Source organism: Amblyraja radiata, chromosome 2 (genome assembly GCF_010909765.2).
Source record: "Amblyraja radiata isolate CabotCenter1 chromosome 2, sAmbRad1.1.pri, whole genome shotgun sequence".
Lineage (NCBI taxonomy): Eukaryota > Metazoa > Chordata > Chondrichthyes > Rajiformes > Rajidae > Amblyraja > Amblyraja radiata.
In genome coordinates this window covers 42,755,742-42,781,361 of record NC_045957.1, presented here as the reverse complement: position 1 = coordinate 42,781,361, position 25,620 = coordinate 42,755,742, and the positions used below count along the sequence as shown (strand labels likewise).

General features: G+C 40.5%; 1 protein-coding gene across 2 annotated transcripts in view; it reads right to left on the bottom strand.

Annotated features, from left to right (window-relative positions):
• Positions 1 to 811: 811 nt before the first annotated feature.
• The window catches only part of etv1 (ETS variant transcription factor 1), a 114,391-nt gene continuing 89,582 nt past the window's right edge, over positions 812 to 25,620 (bottom strand). Inside the window, exons 7-9 of one of the 2 annotated variants that reach the window (XM_033045604.1) lie at positions 21,226 to 21,395; positions 11,017 to 11,118; positions 812 to 5,399 (exon numbers count right to left, since the gene is read on the bottom strand). In XM_033045604.1, the coding sequence (XP_032901495.1) occupies positions 5,178 to 5,399; positions 11,017 to 11,118; positions 21,226 to 21,395 (494 nt within the window). In that variant the 3' untranslated portion in view covers positions 812 to 5,177. The remainder of the gene's footprint in view (positions 5,400 to 11,016; positions 11,119 to 21,225; positions 21,396 to 25,620) is intronic. The other variant, XM_033045595.1, reaches the window with a different exon arrangement.

The following is a 25,620-nucleotide window of genomic DNA, read 5'->3' as shown; positions in this document are numbered from 1 at the left end:
GGCATTCACATTTTTGATAATCTGTCCTGGGACCAGCACATTGATGCTGTCACAAATAATACCTGCTTCTACTTCTTCATAAATTTGAGACTTGGCATGCACCACTCTATTGAATGTCTACAGGTGTATGGTGGAGGGCGTACTGACTGGTTGTATCATGGACTGCTCATGAACAAATGGAGGCTGCAGAAAGTGGTGAACATTACCTGGTCCATCACCAACCTCGCCAGCATTGAAGGGATCTATATAGGAGATACTACCCCAGCACATTAACTGCAGATGCAAGGATACTACCCCAAGAGGGCAGCTAATATCATCAAAGACCCAGGAAGTGAGGAAGGTACAGGAGCATGAGAACCATTATCTCCTATTCTGCAACAACTTCTTCCCATCAACCATCCAGTTGTTTAAACACAACCTGAGGTCAAGCATACTGAACCACCAAGGACTCTGCACTGTGTTTGCCCCATTGTTTGCCGTCGTGCTTTAATTGATTTAGAGTAACTAGTAATTTATTGTCTATTTATTTTTGTGGGTGTTGTGTTTGATATGCCCATTAAACTGCAACAAGTAAGAATTGCATTGTCCCAGTTCATATCCAGGGCATATGGCAAACTCTCTAATCTTGAATCTTTTCAATCTTGAACTCTTGGTGAAATTGTCATTACTGAATGAAAACAAAAAACATAGGCTGACTTATTCCAAACCAGACAATGGCACTGCAGAAGAATCCAAGGAAATTGTATTCAACACTAAAATTAATGGATGGAAAATAAAATATAAATATGGAAACACTGTCAGAGCATTTTCATTTGAATTACATATTTCACCGTTCATTAGGAATTGAACAGAGTTTATTAAGCCATTACATATCTTTCTTCAAAAAGCGAGAGAAAAAAACCCAAAAAGAAAAGCAATACAGGAAGTCCATGAACCTTCGAACTACTCAAAGCCTTAGATGAGGAAAAATCAAACATTGTGGTTTACATTAATTCGAATGCTACTTTGTGGTCATATAAAACCAAACATACATGATAAATACAAAATTACAAAAATTTAGAAAATTTTTCAGAAACAGCAGAAAAAATACTGTCCATCATTTACAGATGTCCCTCAACATTGTCTTTTTTTTTGCTAATTAGATTTCCAGATGACCATCGTTAGGCAGATGCAGTGTTTGCATTTTGCCTCCAGGGCTTCTCAACACAACACCTGGTTCACCTGGCACAAACCTAGAGACACAGGGATGTTGTGAAACCTAGGGGTAAGGTTCAAGATCCAATACTCTAACATATTAAAAGTTACTTCTGTGTTAATGTCTAAAATATTACAATAATAAATATGCTTCTTGACCAAAAAAAACGTATTAAACTTTTGCTGTTAGGCTGCTTGTGGAATTTGCATTATTGGTTGCAGGAATTTACACTTAGTTCGAAAAGTTTGGGAGGAATTGTACTTTACAATATTTCTCACAACATTGAAATATTAGAAGTGAACTGGACATCTTAAGGACAAAAGCATGTGAATGAAGGAGTGGGTGAACCTTCCAGGGGCCCATGTTTCTCATAACTTTCGACAGGGCAGTTTAGACACTGGATTAGTTGCTTTTGTTTTTTAGGAAATGAAAGATCAATTTAGTAATGAGATCATGAACTGAATCTCCACATGTGGCAGCTAGAAATTCTTTTATTAGGGTGTTAAATGAATTATTTTAACAGGTCATTTAAAAATGTAAATTAAAGATGTAACATGTTGACTACCTTGATAAGATCCAAGAACCTTCGTGCATTGTTTCTTGGAATCTTTTTGTTAGAAGTGACTGGATTACACTAATTTTGTATGCCGACAAGCGTTTTGATTGGTCATTCATAATTGGCTTGTCCTTGCCTTCAATGTCCATGCACTTCCCAATCAAAAAGCTTGTTTGCATGCACTGAAAACTAACAACTAAAACCCAGCAGAGTATGATCAAATCGGGCCACTTGTAAATGTTAATTAAAAAAACAAATGGACAATTAGCCTTATATTGTCCAATTCTGAACTCTCTCAGTACTTGTTCCCTGTGAACCAGGCATGGTTGCACTTGATCAGCATGACCAGTACAATTCAACAAATTAATTGGAAAGAGCAAGACAACAGATTTGCATTTTATCAATATCCTGAACTTACAATGTGGAAACTTAGAATAAGGTTGACTATCCCCCCTTTTATACAAGAGTGGTTGCAAAGTGCTCTGTCAATTACAACATCTAATTGGTGCCATTTCACTCTGTGGTGCATTTGTTGGTGCTTGCAATCATTTATAACTGCTCAATGCTTCAATGAGATTACAATTTGATCTATTTTTGATTATGGAGTTTCCCTGGCAGGGAGGAGGTCGATAACTAGAAGGAAATGTGTTTCTCTTTAGATATTTGGATCTACTGTTAGCACTGCATGGTACTACTTAATGTAAGATTGATGTGCACAGACACAACTTCTGACTAAATTCCGAAAGTAATTTTCAAAAGGGATCTGGATATTTAACAGATAAGGAAAAAAATAGCAGGGCCATGCGTAAAGATGGATGAGTGGAATTAATTTGATTATTTCAAAGGGCTAGTTTGAATACCCCTTCCCAAGCAGTGTAGTTCAATTGCACTCAGTAAAATAAGTGATAATATTCAAGCAGATTTGCTGTCAAGGTGTGTGTTGGAGAGAGGTTTGGATCTGTTCAAGGTCAGTATTACAGACTGCCTTCCAAAATGGGTAGCAAAAAAAGTTTCCAGACAGAAGAAACTGCAGATGTTTGAAACTTGAACAAAACGCTAACTGCTAGAGGAACTCAACTGGTCAAGCAACATCTGGGGAGGGAATATGAAGGCAATAATTGGGATTGGAAATCAACTTGTCTATTCATTCCCCAGATGCTGTCTGACCTGCTGTGCTCCCCCAGCACTTTGTATTTTGCTAGAAAGTGTGCACCCTCACTTATCCCATCTTTTCTATCTTCCTAATGTTGAGGACCTTCCAATGCATAATTAAAGTACATATCAAGTAGTTGGTGCACAAAATTGGAAATTGATAAGGGTTTTGGGGTTTCATGGCCAAGCAGAACTGAACTATTAAGTCCTAGTGCACATGCTCTCCATGTGCTTTGTGTCCTGGGGATTGATATGGAAGTGAAGATTAAAAAACATTAACAAAATACAGAAAAATCATTTTCTACTGGTGTACCAAATAAAACAAAATTGAAGCATTAAAATCGCATTATTCATAATCCATCCTTTACATTTTTATTATCTCCATGTGAACTTATTTTGTCACTATGGTGAAGTTTTCACGTTTCCTCCGTGTTTCGTGATTGCTTACCCCAGAATAATCCTCACATACAAAGAGGACTTGATAATGTTTAAGTCCTGGATTGAGTAACTTGAATGAATGGAGACTTTAAGCAATTTTGTAAAAGGTTTTAAAAAAGTAACCCCGAGTGCATTTTCAATTTACAATATTGATAAGGAGAGAAATAAAAGGAACACACATTTCCTAGCTTTAGCTTCTGTTGGTATCAATTAATAATTTTTGACATGAAAATGAAATGCAACAAAATTCTAAATGATGTTCATGCTCAATGTTATTTTTTACATAATGCAGAGTAACCGACTGCACTCTTGTGCGCATTTCCTCTTGCAATCATAATCAGCATGGATGTACATTACTGATTGAAGAAAACACGTAAGCTTAAAGAAAGCAGACAAACTTATTACGGATTTAATGTTTCAAACAGAAAGTTAGTTGGAGCTTTGCTTTCATGTTATTCTGGCAGAAATGGCCCAGAGTGCAAGTTTTGTCATATATGGAGTACCTGATTTCACCTCACATACATGGGTTCTGCCATCTAATCACAGCACCAATAAAATAGGCACGGCACTCGAATTGTTTAAGGGAAATATTTTAAACAACTAAATATCCAGTCACATCCATGTGTTTTAATCTTGATCCGATGAAAGGTCATCCATTTTTGATGAAGAATTGTGCTTAACAGGGTTACTAACAAAAGCATTGAAATAATTCTGAACGATATCAGAGTAGGAAAGTTTAATTTGTTTTCATCCAAATCCATTATGCAGGTTTTAAACAGTTTAATATCAATGAGCTGGTGCCATTTTTGGAGCAACAGGTATGAATATCCAAATACTAATACTGCTCAGTGTAATTCCAAAGCTCATGCATCTGGTAACCCACTTTAAAAATTCTTAAAGAACTATAAAACACATAGTTCAGTAATTATATTGGCATCAGCATATGTCCTTCAATGCCTGGATTTGAAAACTGGTGAGTGCAAATGAAATGTTGCCACTGACAGGCCACGTTAGGAAACGTTTCCAGTGATCTAGAAATCTTTAAGCTTAAAAAAATTCCTCTAGCAAGTGGGTAATCTTTTACCAATTTCTAACGCATACAGTTGCTCATGGTATAACTACAGCATAAACTACATCGTAAGCAGTAAATGTTTTAAATTGACTATTTGTCCTGAAATGCTACCTGTACAGCAATGCTTCAAATTGCTTTAATAGACCCTGCGTTTAAAAGAATTTACAGAAAAGGAGACTGCAGCAGAAGCTTCGGCATATTCTAGTATTCATATATTTTAACAAATATGACACAGCAGTAAAATGTTTGACTGTATATTAATGTGTACCCGGACAAAAAGCACTACGTATCTACTTAGATATAGATTTTAAAGAGTGCCGGCTGTGTTAACACAGCAACATTAGATATGCAGTTTCTTTTATTACTGATATCAGCAGATTTCTTGTAAGTTTGACTTGGTAAGTTTTTTATCTTATATGAAACCAATATTCATAAGATAGTGTCAATCAAACCACCTAAATGTCTGCAATTTCCAATCCTCCCATTCCCCCCTTTTCCACAAAAAAAAACCATTTAGGCAAAAAAAAAACACTGCCCTCCCCATCCCACCCTGAAAAAAAAACCAAGTAGAGCTCTAATGAGTCTTTTCATAAAGTGCACTGTCCCAGGTAGTGGACCATGGGGTTAATGCGACATAAACTGTGGACCCATTGCTTAATGTCAGAGGTGCTGAAGAGATGAAGTAAATCCAGAGTGGGTCACAGTCTACAGAGGAAAACAACCGAGAGAAAAAAACATGAAGTGACTGCCCCAACAAGGTTGCATCAGTACACATAGGCTTCATTGTATGAATGGGGATTGCAACAGCCACTATCTTGTATGTATGCCATGTTCTCATCAAAATGGGAAAGTGGGACAGTGTCCTCTTCATTGATGTGGCGCTCCATGTCAGTTTTCAACACAGGCCTCTGGTTGTCCGGGAAAGCCATTGAGAAAAGCGCTTCAGGGTCACAGACAAATTTGTACACATATCTTTCTCCAGCAACCTAAAAAATAAAACAAAGGAACATTTTCCCATAAAGTTTGGATCTTCAAACACATTGAAAGCATCATTAGGATGAAATATCAAAAAGATCAAATTGCTGGCCGACCACTGAATGTAAAATGGGAAATTTTAAGAATGAAAAAATATACAAACTTACTTCAAACATTTGTTCTATAACGTTATGGCAACTGCTCCCTATACCTATATCAGAAGAGGGCAACTGTGCATTTCAGAGCACCTCAATTAGCCATTTGAATTCTTCCTTAATTATATGGCTTGACTGAAGAATATATTGTCCAAATAAAATTCTTATTCTGGCCATGCTGTATGTGAGAAGGTTGGGTTGGAAATGGACTTTTATTGTTAACCATTGCTTTCATCTATGCTGCCTCCAGGACATACTAATAAAGTTATTGTGCACTCTAACTATCCTTTCATCTCTGAGATAATCAGCTTAGAGTATTTGTCAATGGCAGTAAAGATCTTCTGAAATATTTTTGAGCAGTCCAAGTTCATGGTAGGCAAAGCATCACTGTAGGTGGAGACATAATTGGGAATTAATAGCTAATCTTGCCCAGAAACAAAATATATAACATAGAATATAGAACATTATGGCAAAGGAACAGGCCCTTTGACCTGCAATGTCTGTGCCGAACATAATACCAAGACCAACTCTTATGTACCCGCACATAATCCATGTCCCTCCATTCTATGCATGTCTATGAGCCTATCCATAAGTCTTTTAAATGGCACTTCATACCTGCATCACCACCACTCCAGACAGTGCATACCAGCACCCACCACGCTCTGCATAAAGAAACATCCTGCACATCTCCTTTCAACTTTACTCCTCTCACCTTAAATCTATGCCCTCTAGTATTTGATATTTCCATCTTGGGAAAAAGATCCTGTCTGTCTACCCTCCCTATGCCACGCATAATTTTACATATTCCCACTTTCACAAAGGTCCACGCATAAAACATTCTCTGGCCTACCCTCATCAATCATCTTCATCACCTCCTCAAAAATCTCAGTCAAGATTGTAAGACATTAATTCTTCTGCACAAAGTAATGCTGACTATCCTCAATAAGTCTATGTTTTTTTTCCAAATGTGAGTAGATCCTATACCTAAGAACCTTCTCCACCATTTGCTTGGGTATACCCGGTGCCCTTCTTAAACAAAAAATTAAACAGTTTTGGCTCTTCCCCAATCTTCCCCAATCTTCCCCATGTCTCCAATGGCTACAGAGGATACAAACATCAATATCAAAGCCCCAGCATTTCCTCTCTTGCTTATCTCACTAAACTGGGATAGATCACACCAGGTTGAGGATTTATCCACCTCAATTTTCTTCAAGAGATCCAATACCTTCTCCTTCTTAATACCCACATGCCCTTGAATATCAGCATATAATTCCCTGATCTCACTTTCATCCATGTTTTTGCCTTAGTGAATATTGATGTGAAGTACTTCTTTAGCACCATGCCCACTTCCTCTGGCTCGAGGCTGTACCTCAGTTGTCCCACTCTCTGTCTAATTATTCACTTGTTTTTAATATAGGCTTTGGGATTTTCCTTAACCCTGTTCACCAAGGATATTTCATGGTCCCTTTTACTCCTCATGATTCCCCGTTTTTGTTTCCTGTTTCCCTTGTATTTCTCAAGGACCCTGTCCGATTTCAGTTTCCCAAAACTTACATACACTTCCTTTTCCTTTTTTGATTGCATTTCCAACATCTCTCATCATCCAAGATTCCTGAACTCTTGCCATCTTTGTCTTTCTTCCTCATATTCCTCAAGGACCGTATCCCAATATCAGCTTCCTAAACCTTACCTGCTCTTCTATTCCTTTTTGATTACATTTGCAACATCTCTCATCATCTAAGGTTCCCAAACTCTTATCATCCTTGTCTATCCTCCTCACAATGGCTGCCACATATCAGATGTGGACTTACCCAATTACAGATACACGCAGTCCATTCTACCCAGCTCCCATCAAATACAGTTATAATTAGCCTTTAATTAGCCTTCTCCAATTTAGCAGTTTTCCCCAAACTTCAGTCATACCTTTACTCAAAACTACCTGAAATCTTACAGACTTATGATCTCTGATCCCAAAGTGCACTCACACTGAAAAACAAAGATTGCTTTGAATCTGCATTTTAGAATAAAGTAGAGGCAGCTTAATTTTGTATTAGTCTAATTCAGAAATAGAAATGTTTATTTTTGACTGTGGTTGAAAAGAAAACCTGTTCTATTTCTCAGCAGTGACATTCCACTTAACAAGCAACAAAACAAATTAAGGTAATAATGAAGCTGTTCTTTGAAAAATCAATGCATCACTCACTGATTTCTATGGGGTCTCTTTCCGCTTTGCAGAAAAATAAGCACATAATTTTTTAGTCAATACTTCAGAGCCACTTTTAGAAACAGCAAATTTAATTGTTAATCAATCTGCTGGAATTAAACCAGCTTTGTCATTATAACTGGAGCAAACAAAAATACTGCAGATCAGGAAATCCAAAACAAAAAACAAAAAAATACTGAAGCCAATCAGTGGGTCGAACAGCATTGGTAGGAAGAGAAATAAAGTTGCTGCTTCAGTATAAGGACCCTTCATCAAAACTGGAAATTTAAAAAAAGCAAGCATGCTTTTTTATGGAGGGTGGTGTTAGGGAAATCAGAGAACAGAGGGAATGTTGGAGATATGATGCAGACCAAAGTACCAACGTTATCAACATAACAATTCTTTAAAAAACAGCAGTTGAAGACAAAAAGATTTAAAAAAAGATGCTATGGAGAACATTGCTACACCCTCCCAAAATAAGCATGGGTTACTGTACTTGTTAAATGTAATATTGAGGATTTATTGTCATTATAATGTAGGTGCTCCTATGATTTATTCTGATGAATACAAAATGCATTTTGAGTTTAAATGAGTTAAATGAATCATTATTCAATATGCCTGCAGAGTCTCTATTGGTCACTTCTCTTAGATCTCCTGCTTTTGTTTTATCCGTTCGGACAATATATTTACATTATTAGAAGAGCATTGTCATAGAGTTGTTCAACATAGGCCCTTCAGCCCACTATGTCCTACTGACCTGTTTGTCCCCTACACAAATTCCATTCACTTGATGCCTTGCCCATTCAAATGCCTGTCTGAATGTCTGTTAATCGTAATGTTTGTATCTGATTCTACTACCTATTTGGCAGCGGGTTCCACATTATAACCATTCTCAATGTAGTAGGACTTTCCTTTCAAATTCCATTCAAAATACCTTCCTCTCACCTAAAACCTTACACCATTCAGACAAAATTTGGGGTTGCATCAAAGCAAGGGCATCACAGATGACTATTCTGATTACTATTATGTAATATGTATGTGTTCAGCTCTAATGGCTTCAGAAAATTGAATGGATTAAAGGCCGATAAATCCCCAGGGCCAGATAGGCTGCATCCCAGAGTACTTAAGGAAGTAGCTCCAGAAATAGTGGATGCATTAGTAATAATCTTTCAAAACTCTTTAGATTCTGGAGTAGTTCCTGAGGATTGGCGGGTAGCAAACGTAACCCCACTTTTTAAGAAGAGAGGGAGAGAGAAAACGGGGAATTACAGACCAGTTAGTCTAACATCGGTAGTGGGGAAACTGCTAGAGTCAGTTATTAAAGATGGGATAGCAGCACATTTGGAAAGTGGTGAAATCATTGGACAAAGTCAGCATGGATTTACAAAAGGTAAATCATGTCTGACGAATCTTATAGAATTTTTCGAGGATGTAACTAGTAGCGTGGATAGGGGAGAACCAGTGGATGTGGTGTATCTGGACTTCCAGAAGGCTTTCGACAAGGTCCCACATAAGAGATTAGTATACAAACTTAAAGCACACGGCATTGGGGGTTCAGTATTGATGTGGATAGAGAACTGGCTGGCAAACAGGAAGCAAAGAGTAAGAGTAAACGGGTCCTTTTCACAATGGCAGGCAGTGACTAGTGGGGTACCGCAAGGCTCAGTGCTGGGACCCCAGCTATTTACAATATATATTAATGATCTGGATGAGGGAATTGAAGGCAATATCTCCAAGTTTGCGGATGACACTAAGCTGGGGGGCAGTGTTAGCTGTGAGGAGGATGCTAGGAGAATGCAAGGTGACTTGGATAGGCTGGGTGAGTGGGCAAATGTTTGGCAGATGCAGTATAATGTGGATAAATGTGAGGTTATCCATTTTGGTGGCAAAAACAGGAAAGCAGACTATTATCTAAATGGTGGCCGACTAGGAAAAGGGGAGATGCAGCGAGACCTGGGTGTCATGGTACACCAGTCATTGAAAGTGGGCATGCAGGTGCAGCAGGCAGTGAAGAAAGCGAATGGTATGTTAGCTTTCATAGCAAAAGGATTTGAGTATAGGAGCAGGGAGGTTCTACTGCAGTTGTACAGGGTCTTGGTGAGACCACACCTGGAGTATTGCGTACAGTTTTGGTCTCCAAATCTGAGGAAGGACATTATTGCCATAGAGGGAGTGCAGAGAAGGTTCACCAGACTGATTCCTGGGATGTCAGGACTGTCTTATGAAGAAAGACTGGATAGACTTGGTTTATACTCTCTAGAATTTAGGAGATTGAGAGGGGATCTTATAGAAACTTACAAAATTCTTAAGGGGTTGGACAGGCTAGATGCAGGAAGATTGCTCCCGATGTTGGGGAAGTCCAGGACAAGGGGTCACAGCTTAAGGATAAGGGGGAAATCCTTTAAAACCGAGATGAGAAGAACTTTTTTCACACAGAGAGTGGTGAATCTCTGGAACTCTCTGCCACAGAGGGTAGTCGAGGCCAGTTCATTGGCTATATTTAAGAGGGAGTTAGATGTGGCCCTTGTGGCTAAGGGGATCAGAGGGTATGGAGAGAAGGCAGGTACGGGATACTGAGTTGGATGATCAGCCATGATCATATTGAATGGCGGTGCAGGCTCGAAGGGCCGAATGGCCTACTCCTGCACCTAATTTCTATGTTTCTATGAAAAGGATATGAAAATCTGGATCACAATCTGCTATCTCAGCTGATCAAGGCTTGGGCATTCTTGCCTCTGTGGCCCAACCACTCCTTATCATTACCAACTATAGATGAATGTAAGTATATATGAAAAGTGAGATTATCAGTTGCTATTTAACTGAGGAGCAGCCCCTGAAGATTTGAGCAGACCACAGATCTTTTGTAAAGGAATGTCACATAGAAATAACAGCCCACCTCACTGTGGTCCACCTATCACTTCTGAGCTCTTGCCTCACTCCTTCATCCCTTTATATTGACCATCTCTCCTCCACTCTTTCAGTCCAGATGAAGGGTCTAAACCTTAAGCGTCAACTCTTTATTTTCCTCCACAGATACTGTCTGACTTGCTGGTTTCCTTCAGCAGATTGCTTTTTGCTCCAGACTTCAGCATCTGCAACAATCTCCTGTGACTCTATAATTCCAATTTGATGGATTGAAACTAATTTGGGCTACAGGGATTTGTTTTCGCAGTTTAAGAATGCTACGCTATATCTGTACATTTTCTTTGGATGGTGTCTGACTAATGCTTGAAAAATGACTCAGAAAAATGACTCATACTTCAGGCTTACTTTTTGCATGATGCCTTTCTCATAGTAGTAGCGCAGTGAACGGCTCAGCTTGTCATAGTTCATAGCAGGACGGTTCTTCTGGATTCCCCAACGCCGCGCCACCTAAGAGAAAAAGCATAAATTGCATATAATTCAACAGTTGTGGAGTAATATTCCATGCCAATGACTTCTCATGTGACTCAAAATCTCATTTAATTCAAGAATTCAGTACATTTCTGAAATGCTCGCATTAAATGGCAAGAAGTACAATATGGGGATGTATGCCTTCATTCTTTTGTTCTTTGTACCTCCTCATACCTGCAGTTTCCATCTCCCCTGACTCTCAGTCTTGATCACAAGTTATAAGTTCACAAATTATAGGTGTAGAATTAGGCCATTTGGCCCACTCCGCCATTCAATCATGGCTGATCTCTGCCTAATCCCATTTTCCTGCCTTCTCCCCATAACTCTTGACAAGAAGGATCTCGACCCAAAACGTCACCTATTCCTTTTCTCCAAAAAGACTGCCTAACTTGCTGAGTTATACCAGCTTTTTGTGTCTATCTTCAGTGTAAAGCAGTGTCTGCAGTTCCTTCCTACACAGTACAATATGGGAACTGGATTACTCTACTGGAATGATGAAAATCCACATTGCACCTAGTCTAATCTTCTGCACACGTGGCCTGATTCCATCACTAAAGGCAATGAAGGAATGAAGGATCAGTCTGAAGAAAGGTCACAACCCAAAACGTCACCTATCCATGTTCTCCACAGAACTATTGATAATGTTGTAGACCATTTTGTATTTTGGAATCATATAATCGTGAATTATGTTGGTACAGTAGGCCACTTGGCCTATCGACTTTATCCTTGTCAAGCAATTTAGTCAATGCTATTTGTCTATTATTTCCCTCAGGCTCTCTAGATCTTTTACCTTTAAATATTTATCCACATTCCATCTCACAGCCACAATTGAATCTACATCCAGCACTTTATCAAGCAGTGTATCTATTGCATAAAAACCTCTCTGCTGAAAGACTGCAGATCATTTTAAATCTCTGACCTTAGAAATCAAGCTCTCTCTTAATGGGAATAATTTCTCTCTTTTAATATCAAAAGAAACCAATTCATTTTTTTTAACCTTGCATAGGATTGTTAAACCTTCTCTGTTCAATGCCGAGTTTTGTTGCAATTATTTTCCCCCAACAGAAATTAAAATTTTATGCAAAATCATTCACACATTTCTATCCACAATTATGTTCACATGCTCTCAGATCTAACCACACCATGTTCTGGGTCTCCATTCACAGCCACCTATTGTACTAACTCTTCATGTGTGTTGACGTGTGTTGACGTGTGTCTTGACTGTGATGCAGTCAAAACACGTTTTTGTGTTCTGGGAACCAACCACAATCTGCTATTTGTGCACCTTTAAACTACTAGGCATTTTTTTTTGTATTAAAGACAATTTCCAAGTACATTTATCCTCAGAGTTACTTCAAAAAATTCCTTTAATATCGCTTAATTTCATAAAATGTCATTACGCTATTTACGTATGTATACATTCTTGGTCTTAAATCTATTATAGATCTGGACTGTTGGACTGGTGATATGGAAAAGGAGCAATGTTAAAGCACTCGTCTCTACACCATGTATTTCTATCAGGGAAGCATGCTGAGGACAAGCAGAAATGCTTCAATGTGCACACAATGTTCCAAACTCATCCACCTGGCCCTGTGGTGGCATCTGTAGATTCCACGTAGGACTCTTTAACCACCTACTGAATTGGAGTGTAAGCAAGTCAACCTTGACTCTTAAGTTTACAATCTATTGTGAAGGAACGAGCTGTAAAATAGACAGGAGAACATACTAAAAACCCACTACACAGAAACAGACCACTTGTCCCAACTGGTCCATGTCAGAGTTCATGCTTCACACTATCCTCCACTTACCTTGCTTCTCTTACGCACATCAGCTTTTCCTTCTACTTCTTTCTTTCTCATGTATATATCTTGCTTCCCCTTAAATATATCTAAACCATTTGATACATCTTCTCCTGAACTTCTGATTGGTGCTATTGGTTCCACCTTGCGTTCATGACTCGACATTTTGATTTACCCACAAGTGGGTAGAGATACAGTATGGAAACAGGCCCTTCAGCCCACCAGGTCTGCGCCGACCAGCGATTACCCTGTACACTAGCCCTGTCCTACACACGTAATGTGTACCGCATTTTTATATCCGGGAAGCAACATTTCTATGGTTAACTTTTACTAGATGTAAGCTGAAAGGTCAACTCACTGGTGGTAGAATTGGGTGTGGCCTGTGCTCAATGCCGCAAATGGAATCATAAATTATACCGCACATCCTGCATGGTCCGTGAATACCTCACTTTAGTTAAATAATTAACATGATATTTGTATCATGCTTTTCCTGTGTATAAATTCTAAAGAATACATTTAAAAAATGATTGCTATTTAAACACTGTGGCTTAAGAACAACTGTTATAACTTGTATATCTTTATCAACCGTGTCTTTTATATAGTATGTATTATTATAGACAATAGACAATAGGTGCAGGAGTAGGCCATTCGGCCCTTCGAGCCAGCACCGCCATTCAATGTGATCATGGCTGATCATCCACAATTAGTACCCTGTTCCTGCCTTCTCCCCATATCCCCTGACTCCGCTATCTTTAAGAGCTCTATCTAACTCATAAATTATTCTAATAATTTGTTAGAAATTTGAATGTAATGTGCCTCTCTGTACCTTCAGCTACACTGTCCTTGATATGCTGTTTTTCTTCTATTGAGAAAACAGAGCCGTTCATGTTCCAACCTGTTTGAAAAGATATAGGCAGCACAGTGGCACAGCTGGTACTTAGGGCTGCTGTCTCACAGTGTCTGAGACCTGAGTTTGATCCTGATCTCGGGAACTGTGTGTAAGTTTACACATTCTCCCTGTGACCACATGGTTTTTCTCTGAGTGTTCAGGTTTCCTCCCACATCCCAGACATTCAGGTTTGCAGGTTAATTGGCCTCCATACCTTAGTGTGTAGGGAGTGGATGTAAAAGTGGGAAAACATAGATCTAGTGTGAACAGGTGATCGATGGTCAGCGTGGATGGTGGGCCAAAGGGCCTGTTTCCCTGCTGTATCTTTCAATCAAACCTTGCTCAACCCTTTGGTTTTTACTTTAAAGGATATCTTTAGGAGTCCAATAGGGTCTAGCCACATATAGTACTGTATAACATGAAAGATAAAATTGAGCAGTGCAATAAAAGGTGCACCAGTTTAGGATTGTAATGTTCCTGGTCTCAAAGCCAAGGTGGGGCTGTGAATGCTGGGGCTTTACTTGCAGTTGCAGACTGGAGTGCTAATCCAAGAATGGCACTGCATATTCTCTCTTGCCAATAATATGCAGGATAACCAAGATATAATATCTCTGTTAGCATTGCACGTACCATCCCTTTAACCTGAAATTCTTCCAATAAATAGCAAGAAAACTAATTAATGCATGTACAGAATTTATGTAGAGATAAAGATTACATTATATCTGCCAGATAATTGAATCTAATATTACTGATGCTTCCTAGCAAAGCAGGATTCATCTTTGTATTTTATGGAATCAGCTACTGCATGGAATTGCTGCTTTATATCTCGGCTCAAGTTATTAAGAATTTTCTGACTGTTGCCAACTGCAAAAGTTTCCTCCTTCAAAAAGAAAGGTAAAGTGAGGCAAAAGCAGACATATCCACAATTGGCATCAGCGCCATTTCGAAATGAGAAAGGGAAGGAGAGGAATAACCTTTCCAGAGGCTAGTCCGGGCATGTTTCTTTTTTCGTACTTATTTAGAAGAGAAAATTCTCAGATTGCGGTAACATACCAACAACTCGGTTCAAAAGCAAGCAAAAGCCACTTTGAATAACGTCTTTGACTGGGATGAAAACCAGGGTGAACTGGATTGCTTACACTAACAAGGCAGGGAGAGGGCATCCATATAAAATAATCTGCCCTACTACACATTAAAACTCAAGATACTAGTGTAGAAAGTGTTGCTTTTATTTCTTTTTACTTTATCCTGACTTTCATGGAATTGTTCCAAGGATGTGAACATAATGTGAATGTAATGTGAGTGAATATTTCATTTACGGGAATAAAGGCACTACTTATCCCAAATGAAGTAAGCAAAGGAATGGAACATTTTCACAAATCAAACATTGTTGTTATAAAAACAGACCATTTACTGCTCAAGTTTAGCTCCACAACTGACAGCTGACCATTGTTTAGTTGAACATTAAATTACTTTAGAAGAATCTGCTTTTGCACCAAATTTTTGTCAAGCTCCTCTTCGTTCATGAATAAAAAGCAGTAGACAAACTTAATGTTTGGAGCCTACGAATGTTCTACCATATTCAGTCCGCTTCAAAGGTTACTCTTTTTAAGTGGTCCCCTGCATTCAAAATTATAAAACCTTTGCCAGTTGTATTGTCTGATAAAAGAGAAAGCCTCAGCAGCATTGATGCCTTCATTAGCACGTGCTGCTTTATGCCTAAGCCTAATTATAATGTAGAGCAGCATATTGTAAATTGTGCAGTTTTCAAATCAGATTCAATGCAAATGTTCACAGATGCTTTGTTTGGAGTGGGAAGGGGAAGCCATGAATCTGAGTGAACGGAGCACAATTCATATTGGAACTTATCTCAAGGTTAATTCAGCCCACAGTGCTGAACACCAATGAGTAAAATCTCACAATTAGAATCATTGTTCCCTCTTCCCACCCAATTTCCCACCCTGTGTTTACTGTTGTTAAAAATCTGAATAATAATTCATCCCTGCAGATGCACACCAGTTGCAGCTAGACTTCCAACTTCATGAATTAGTTTAGTTTAGTTTAAAGATACAGCACGGAAACAGTGGCACGGTGGCACAGCGGTAGGGTTGCTGCCTTACAGTGCCAGAGGCTGGGTTTGATCCCGGCTACGGGTGCTGTCTGTACGGAGTTTACACGTTCTCCCCGTGATCGCCTGGGTTTTCTCCGCGATCTTTGGTTTACTCCCACACTTCAAAGACGTACAAGTTTGTAGGTTAATTGGCTTGGAATAAAATGTAAAATTGTCCCTAGTGTGTGTAAGATAGTGTTAATATGTTTCAGTGAGTTTCTGGTAATTGCTGAATCCATTGAACATATTGATTAACGTAGAACAGGTTGGGTTTTACAAATATGCACAAAGAGTGTAAAAAAAAATGCAATGAGCTTATTTATAAAATCTCCCCTGAATCTCTTTCCACGTTCTAGTTTTTAATTTTAGAGGTACAGCACGGAAACAAGCCCTTCGGCCCACCGAGTCCGCACCGACCAGCGATTCCCGCACGCTAACTCTATCCTACATGCACTAGGGACAATTTACAATTTTACCAAGCCAATTCGTCTACAAACCTGGAGTGTGGGAAGAAACTGGATCTCCTGGACAAAACCCTGGACAAAGGATGAGGAGGAGCCATCTTGGGGAGCGGCTGCTAACCAGCAGCCGTCCGTTTACTTCGCTTTTTTAAAAAGTTTTTAGTAAGTCCTGTGTTTCGTCCGTTGGAGAAATGGACTTTTTAATGTGGGGGGTAGGGGGCAATTTTACTTCTAGGTCCCTACCTGGTCGGTGAGGCAGCTTTTTCTCCGGGCTGCCCGTCGACCCGTCCTCGTGGCCTACCAGCGGGCTTGGAGCGCCATTTCCTGGCGGGGACCGCCCAGCACCTCGGCCTCGGTGGCGGCGCAGCGCTGGGGCACTGTCGTGGAGCGGAGCGGGCGATGCCTTGCCTGGGTAGCCGCGCTGGATCGACGCGCTGGAGCTCCGGTGAGCTGTGTCCGCCGTGTTCGACACCTCCGGGCTGCGGGTCTCCGGAGCGGAGCGGGCGGCACCGATTTCAACATCGGGAGCCTGGGAGCTCCAGGCCGGCGCGGCCTTGTCGGCTTTAGAAGCCGCGGTCTCCAGTTAGGAAGCGGCCGTTCCAGGTGGCCCAGCCGCTGAGAGGACTCTCCCGACGCCGGGGCAAGATCACCCGGTGAGAACGGCCAGGAACATCGGGCCTCCGTAGAGGCAATTGCGGTGGCCTCAATAGGCCTGACTTTGGGTGAACTTGGGGTTGGGGACTGGACATTGTGGTATCCATTGTGGGGGGATGATTTTATTTGTCTGTAAGTAATCCTGTTAGTCTTTGTCCAAGATGGCTGTCGGAGGGAGAGTGGACGCTGGCGCGCTTTAGCTGCCGCTGCTCTCTTTTTCACATTGTGTTTTTGATTTTTTGTTTTTGGACTGAATTCTGTTTTTAATTTGTGTTTCTGTGATGTCTTTATTATTTATTTTATTCTGATTATATGTTTTTTATTCCTGTTTATCTCTGTAAGGTGTCCTTGAGATTCCTGAAAGGCGCCCAAAAATAAAATGTATTATTATTATTATTATTATTATATTAAAACCCATGCAGGTCACGCGGAGAACATTCAAACCCCATACATACAACATCCGTAGACAGGATCACACCCGAGTCTCTAGCACTGTTCGGCAGCCATGGTGCTGCCATGTGTTTCATCAATAGAGAATTATCTCTGTTAAATGTCCAAGAGTGGGATTGTTTGCTGACAACTCAACAAATTAACACATTCATAAGACCTCCTGTAAATCAAAGCTATGATGCAGCACAGCTTGGAGGTCCAGATGTGGACATGCAAGTGGCAGACAGAATTCACACTTCACAGCGGAAGACGATGACCACTTCTTCAGAAGAAAATCCGATCTCCATCCTATAACCTTTAACAACCTTTAACATTAATACAGCCTCTCATCAATGTGCTGTTAGGAAATCATAATCCTTTCGTAGTTCAATTGGACCAGGCATATCATAGCGATTACCAAACTATTTTGCTGATCCCACAGAACTTTCCTGGCATATACAAGGCTCAACATAGAATACTCCCCATTGTCGTGCCTGAATTCAAGAGTACAAAGTAACCAAGCAGCATTTGAACGATTGGACAGGTACATGGAGACGAAAGGTTTAAGAGAGATATGGGCGAAACTTGGGCAGGTGGGATTAGTGTAGATTTTGGTATCTTGGTCAGCAAGTGAGGCTGAATGGCCTGTTTCCCTGCTGCATGAGTCTATGACATAGGGGCTCAATATGCTGCCCCTCTAGTGCCACCACACCCTGGCCAGAGTCAACATTATCAGCTCATTATGTTGCAGCCTATGATCAATGTTATTATTGACATTTCCCACCCCTGTATTTCCTATCTGAAAAGTAAAGAGCAGAAAAGAGGTAGCCACACCATCAACGATTATATGCCACCTTGCCTTACATGTATATTGCCAATCCTCCACTGGGGCTGTGCGGTAGGATTTCCTTACCCAGCTACACTGTAGGTGACCATCATCACCATCAGTGTTTAAACCACCCGTGCAAGGCAACAGGGGAGGTACAATAAATGTGGCCTTGGCACGATTGACTATGTACTGAAAAAATATATATATTTTGGAGCGTGAAGTAAATCTGCCACAGGAATGTTAGGGAACTGACCGTCAAACAAATATTTATGATGTTGATTTACCAAATAAAGGAGAATTCCATGGCCAACTAAAAATATACATTAGCTTGCAAGTTTTCAGTTTTTCAGGAAATAATACTTGATATTGTGTGGTCCATGGCGGTGTGTACAACCCACCTACATTTCACAAACTTAGACTATCCAAAAATTCCAAATGTACCTAAACAACTATTTAATTGCCATTGCAAGTAAACAGAGACATGCAGTTACTTGCCTTCACCAGCTGGGCAGTTAATTTGGGCGTCGAATAAAACTGATTGTGATTGTGATTGTAATTGTGAAGTATAACAGTCGGGAAGTCATTTTACAGCTGATTAAAACTTTTGTTAAACCGCATTTGGAGAATTGTGTGTAGTTCTGGTTTCCCCATAACAGGAAGGAATTGGAGGCTTTGGAGAGGATGCAGATGAGGTTCATCAGGATATTACATGGATTGGGAGTGTATTAGCTAGAAGGAGAAGTTGGACAAACTTGGATCGTTTTTGTAAGAGTGTTAGAGGCCGAGAGGTTGACCTAGTAGGAGTTATGATATGCATAGATAAAGTACTTTGTCAGTCTTTTTCTCTGGATGGAAATGTGAAATATTAGATTTAAAGTGAGAGGGGGAAAGTTTAAAGAAGATTTACGAGTAAAGCTTTTTGACACAGTGGTGCCTGGAATGCACTGCCGGAGAAGCAAATACAAATGCAACATTTAAGAGGCATTTAAATACATGAACAGGTAGGGATCGGTGGGATCGGGTGATGTGCAGACAGGCAAGACTAGATTAAATTGGCATCATGGTCAGCATAAACACAAGAACCAAAGGGTTTGTTACTGCGCTGTAGTGTTCTACGTTTCTATGTCTCTATGTTAAGTAAAGCCCCATTTCAATACAAAAAGACATGACAATCAAAAGGATATACCAAGTTGCCCCCAACAGGGCGGCACAGAGGCGCAGCGGTAGAGTTGTTGCCTTACAGCACCAGAGACCCGGGTTCGATCCTGACTACGGGTGCTGTCTGTACGGAGTTTGTATGTTCTCCCCTTGACCAACGTGGGTTTTCTTCAGGAACTCTGGTTTCCTCCCACACTCCAAAGCCGTACAGGTTTGTAGATTCATTCGCTTGGTAAAATTCCGAAAATTGGCCTTAGTGTGTAGGTTAGTGTTAGTTTGCAGGGATCAGCTATCGGCATGGACTCAGTGGACCGAAAGGACTGTTTCCATGCTCTATCTTTAAACTAAACTAAACTAAGCTAACCTATGCAGATCAAGGACCATAAATTGGGTTCTGCAAGCCCAAGGTTTCTGTTCTCCTGCCCTTTCCATTTTCAGAACTTACCTGAAGACAGAGCCCAACAATGCAGCCACTCAACCCTGGGAAGTAGTGAACTGGAAGCTACCTTTTACACTGAACATCAACAACTTGTCACATTGGTGGAGATAAGGGTTCATGTCTCAGGTCACCAGAAATGTACACACTACCATATGCTTAAAAACAAACTGAAGGCATTTCCTAGGTCAGTCAAAATTTTGTTGGCTAGATGTCTTATGTCAAGTCAAGAGGACATATGGGACATTATGTGTCATCTGAAAGCCCTCATTGTACACTCAGTCCAGATGATGGGCTGTTAAGTCTCAATTCCATAGCACAACAAATTATTCAGTATATTCTTTCTCCTGGAAATACTGTCTAAAAATTGAAGTCTGGCCCATCTTAATAATTGCCACAAGTTGCAGAGATCCTTGGCGAAGAAAAGTAGCAGACACTTTGCTGCTCTCCATTCAGGGTGACATCATTGCCTGACCAAGGAAAGGCCTTTTCTAAGGGAGCATCAACCAGAAGTGCTTAGAGATGCACCATTGAAAGAATCCTATCAGAAGGCATCACAGCCAGGTATGGTAACTGCTCTGCTCTAGACTGCAAGAAATTGCAGAGCGTTGTAGGTATAGCTCAAGACAAACCAGCTCCCCCAACCACCCCCCCCCCCCCCTGCTGTTATCAAACACTTGAATACGCTAAGGAGATATTCCTGATCTTCCAATCTACTTCATTTGCATTCTTGCACTTTTGTTTTATCTACACTTTCTATTTATATGTAACACTACATTCTGCTTTCTGTTTCCTTTCTCTTATTTGCACTACCTATTATACTCAGGCATAGTGTGTTTGCATTCATGCATGGTATGATTTGCCTAGATGGCACGCAAATACAAAGTTCGCCAATGTATCTCAATACATTGATTGATTGATACTTTATTGTCTTGTGTACTTGGTATAGTGAGATTCTTTGTTTGCATACAGTACAAGTAGGCAAGAGTTGCCACAAAAAGGGTGCTGATAAAGTTACAAAATAATTCAATATAGTCCCTCTTCCTTCTCCCCCACCTCACAATCCCTCTTTATTCTTGGTGGCCCCACCACGGGTCTACCTCTTTGTTCTCTTGGCGGCGCAACCTCCACCGAATGCCAGGACCTACGCGGGCCTGTCCTTGGACACATTACAATAATAAACCAATACCAATACCGGTATCAGAATATTCAATTGTTATTTAATTCTTTCTTCACCGCCCAACCCCGCACTCCTTTGCTGATGTCACTAGCTGGCTTCCTGTTTCCATTCACTATCGATGCAGTTGCTACAGAAACTCACCTCCTCTGGCTCGATGAGTTTGAACTCCATGCCACGTCCCGTCCATGCAATAAAGTGCGAGTTTGCTGGATCATCGAGCAGAGCCACTAGGAACTGCCAAAGCTGGAGGGAGCCTCTACGCTGATAAGTGGGCCCTTCACGATATACGCCTGGCTCCTGCTTGATGTCACCTGAAGAGATAAGAACAACAAAACCATGAACCAAAGTTTATATCTGATCAGCAAGGGCTCATGCACAGACTTTGCTTATCCATACATTTGTTACCTTGATATTCCCAAAGTTCTCTTGAGCAAGATCTGTACAGTATTCACATTCCTGACTTCATCAAAAACACAGCAGCCTGTGCCCCAACTTGCATCTTTAACAATCACCATTATGCTTGCTGACCTATATTCACTGCTAGGGTGGCTGAACCTCGATTTTAAAATTAACAGCCCCGGTTTCAAATCTGACCATAGTCTTCCACCCACCTATGTCATTGTCACCTTCTCATATGGTAAAAATCTCCAACATTTTCTAGCTCTTCCAACTTTTCCTTTTTACGCACGAACTAATATAAAAATAGTCCGTTTGACCTTCTTTCTTTGGTAGCTCTTTTTAGTGCAACTCAGTCACCCCCATTCCTTCCTTAAAATATACTCTTCTTCAAGTGTAGAACCTATTCCTCTTTGATTGACTCTGCTTACATGAGAGCTACAGGCAGTGTAACTAGGACATGATATTCTGCATTGGAAAAAACAATCTCAAATTCCTCTTGTATCTCTTGGCAAAATGTATTAATTTGCACCTCCTGCTTTTGAATCTGTTGACCAATGGAGCAGTTGCCTTCTATTTGCCCCATCTAACCCAGACATAAACTTGCACACCTCCATCACATCCGCTCAGCCATCGTTGCTCAAGTAGAACAACCCTTCAGCCTAACTTTATTAGTAGAACAACTTCTGCAGTCTAACTTTATTCATGTGATGCTTCCAATATATTAGCTGCTTGATGCAAAGATCGGACATAAGATCTGCGGAATACCACAGGCTTGCTCGACATGCTGCTCATTGGCAAGGGAATTATATTTACTCCGCTCTCTTCAAATGGAGAGCAGATGTCATGGAGTCGAATTTTGTGGGCAAGGAATCTAATGTCATCTAACTGGGCTTGTTCCAAGATCTGAAGTCTCCCTGTGAAACTGATGTACAAATGCCTAACCGCACATGTTCATCTAAAATTTCACTCTCAGCTGGGTGAGCAGGTTTATTAGTGGAATGAGTCATTTCAGGTGAATGCATTGAGTATTTATGTGATCCCATTCCGTGATGTCCAGGTGTATGCTTGTTATACTTCTATAGATTCCATGAGGATACAAAATCAGCTGGGATCCAGTTGGTGTTGCAAAATAGGACTGAATGTAAATGCAAAGATGTAGTCATGTTCACAACAGGTTCTATGTATTCTCGGTTTAAAATACACTTTCATTAGACTGCCTCAAGGCCCAAATTTAATGATTTTTATTTACTTTGCATCTTGTTTATAGTGTGCTGTGGGTAAAACAGAGTGAACTGTAAGCTTGGTTCCTTCCGCTACTGATTATTGAATGTATATATATTCAATGTTCAGTACTCACACACACACACACACAGAACATAGTGTAAAGTTCTTTGTTTGCAGTATTTTAAACCGAAACCTGTTGATTAGTCTATACATTCAGTGTTGCTAATTCTATACATATTGGTGTATAGATGGCATATCTTTTGTATTAACACTGAATGTAAGGAACTGTGCACTATATTCTTCTCTTGTTTGTATATTTTTATTATGAATAAAATTCAGTTTTGAAATTTAAAAGTGAATCAATCAAGCTGATTGAGTAAGGAGGACCCTCCCCCACCAGATATTGAGACAAACAACTATTGCTGCTGGAAGATCAGCAATTCAATGAAAGGTAGTCTGCCTAAACCATTCTGGTCTTTCAGTGCAGGGAGCTGAATCCTGCTGTCCAGCACATTCCAAGGTCTATAATGCATAGCCACAGAACATCCATGGGGAAAGATCACAGGTTAAGGCCATTCGTTCATTACACACTAAGGATCTGCATAAATCATTGTCCAACCCACCGTTTATATGAATACATGCAAAATTAAAATTGATATCACTGACATAATGTGAATCTTTAATATGAATGGAATGATTCTGCTTGTACCAAGAATGTCGATGTATGAATGGAATGTATCATATGCAGGTGATCCTTGCATTCCGGTGTTCATGTTACAGAAATTCACCCTGACAGGATTCACGTCACGCACCAAAATTTTGAGATATGGAATAAAACTCACTCTCATGGAAATTATGTGAAGAAAGTAACTAGATAAGCCCTATTTATTTTCACCTGACACTTCTTACAGATAGATACAAAATGCTGGACTAACTCAGCAGGACAGACAGCATCTCTGGAGAGAAGGAATGGGTGGTGTTTCGGGTCGAGACCCTTCTTGCAGATGAGACAGGCTCACATTATAGAAAATCACGAAATGGACCGTCTTGGGAGGCCACTAATGCCCCCCTCCGCTCGTAATGCAGGAGTCGCCTGTATTGCTAGTTTTATAAATAAAGTATATTTAAACAAGAAACTCTGTTTTGAAAAGAAAACAGGTGAGGTGATTCAAATATTTAACGGAGTATCCTACACCCAGCAGCTTTTGAGATTTCTGCTCCCCTTGCTCACAGGGAGAGCGCAGATGAAAGTGAAAGCTGGCAAAGAGCTCAGCAGAGCCAGTGGCACAGAGATCCCGCCAATGTTAACAGCAGGACCTCATTATCCTTTCTGTTCCATTTCCCAGCTGGCAGGCAGCCAAACTGACAGCCCAGCTCACGGTGGGGAGGGACCTCCAGCTGCAGGAGGCTGCAACTGGTGACATCTGGAGATGATCCTCGCACACCAAGAGGAGAAGGCAACTGATATGGAAGTGATGGAGGAAAGAGCTCAGAGGTTAATGGGTAGGGTGTCGCCGATTGGCTCAAGGAAAGGGCAAGGCCAAAGGCTTTTTGCTTATTCTTGAAACAAAAGCATTACTCTAAAATTATTTTCTTTAAGACCATTCTTCCCGTTAGAGGCATAGAATCCCTCAGCAGAAAAACAGGCCCTTCTCCCTAACTTGTCTATGCCGATCAAGATGCAGTCTGAAGAAGGGTCCTGACCTGAAATATCACCTATCAATGTTCTACAGAGATACTCCCTGACCCACTGAGTTACTTCAGCAATTTGTGTCTTTTTTGTAAACCAGCATCTGCAATTCTTTGTGACTGCCATTGTTCCCCTTGTTTTCCCGAGCCACAAAACACCAGACACTAATTCCCACAATATTGAATGTTTTGGGACGTTTTTGCTCTTAAGGGCCTGTCCCACTTGGGCGTCATTTGTGCGTCCCACAGGTGGCGCGCGAGGATTTTGAGCATCCCAAAATCCTGGGGCGCCACGCGCTGTCGCGCAGCACTGCATTCGCCACCACACCTCATGCGTGCATCATGCACGCCATGCGCACATCGCGACGCGTAAATTATGTCGCGTAAATGACGTCCAAATGACGCCCAAGTGGGGCAGGCCATTTACTCTTAAAATGCTAACTGATCTGACGTACACTTTCCTAATTTTCTGTTCATATTTCTTTTTAATTGTCAGTGAATTATATACAGAATTCTGCGTTGACTGATGTTACAGGACTTTTAAATGGTTTTATTGACAGAACAGAATTATTTACTAAAGCAACATATATAGTGACAAATAAGCGCATCCAATATAGAAAGGAATCATTGAGTCAAATATAGAAAGGAATCATTGAGTCAAACTACACAGAAACAGGCCCTTCATCTCATCAACTGCACTGACCATCAGCCACCCATTTACACTAATTGTTCAAAAATCCCATTATATTCTCCCACTTTCTCCGATCAATTCCCACCTCCCCACTCGTACCAATTCTACCACTGTCAACAAACTAGATGATTTTTACAGTGGCCAGTTAATATAATTACCAACTAGGTATTTGTGGGAGAAACCCAGATGGATGGCAGGGAGAACATGCAAACTCCACACAGTCAGCACCAAAGGTTGTAATCACTGGCTCTACTGGCTGCCATACATGTTTAGGTGCCTCCTAATAAGGTGGAAAATGGCTGTCAGCCAAAAAAAGTTGCATACATTTTTCTGGGGAAACAAATTAGGCAATAATGACACATTCTGTCTAACTCTTCCCTTTTCTAGGAGTGAGTTCATTAACTTTTGTTCTCGCTCTACTTGACTTCTGCTTGACTTGCTGAGTATTTCTAGCATTTTCTGTTTCTATTTCAGATTTCTAGCAGAGTTTTTCCTTTCAATATTGGACAAGAACCTGAATAAAAGACTGGAAC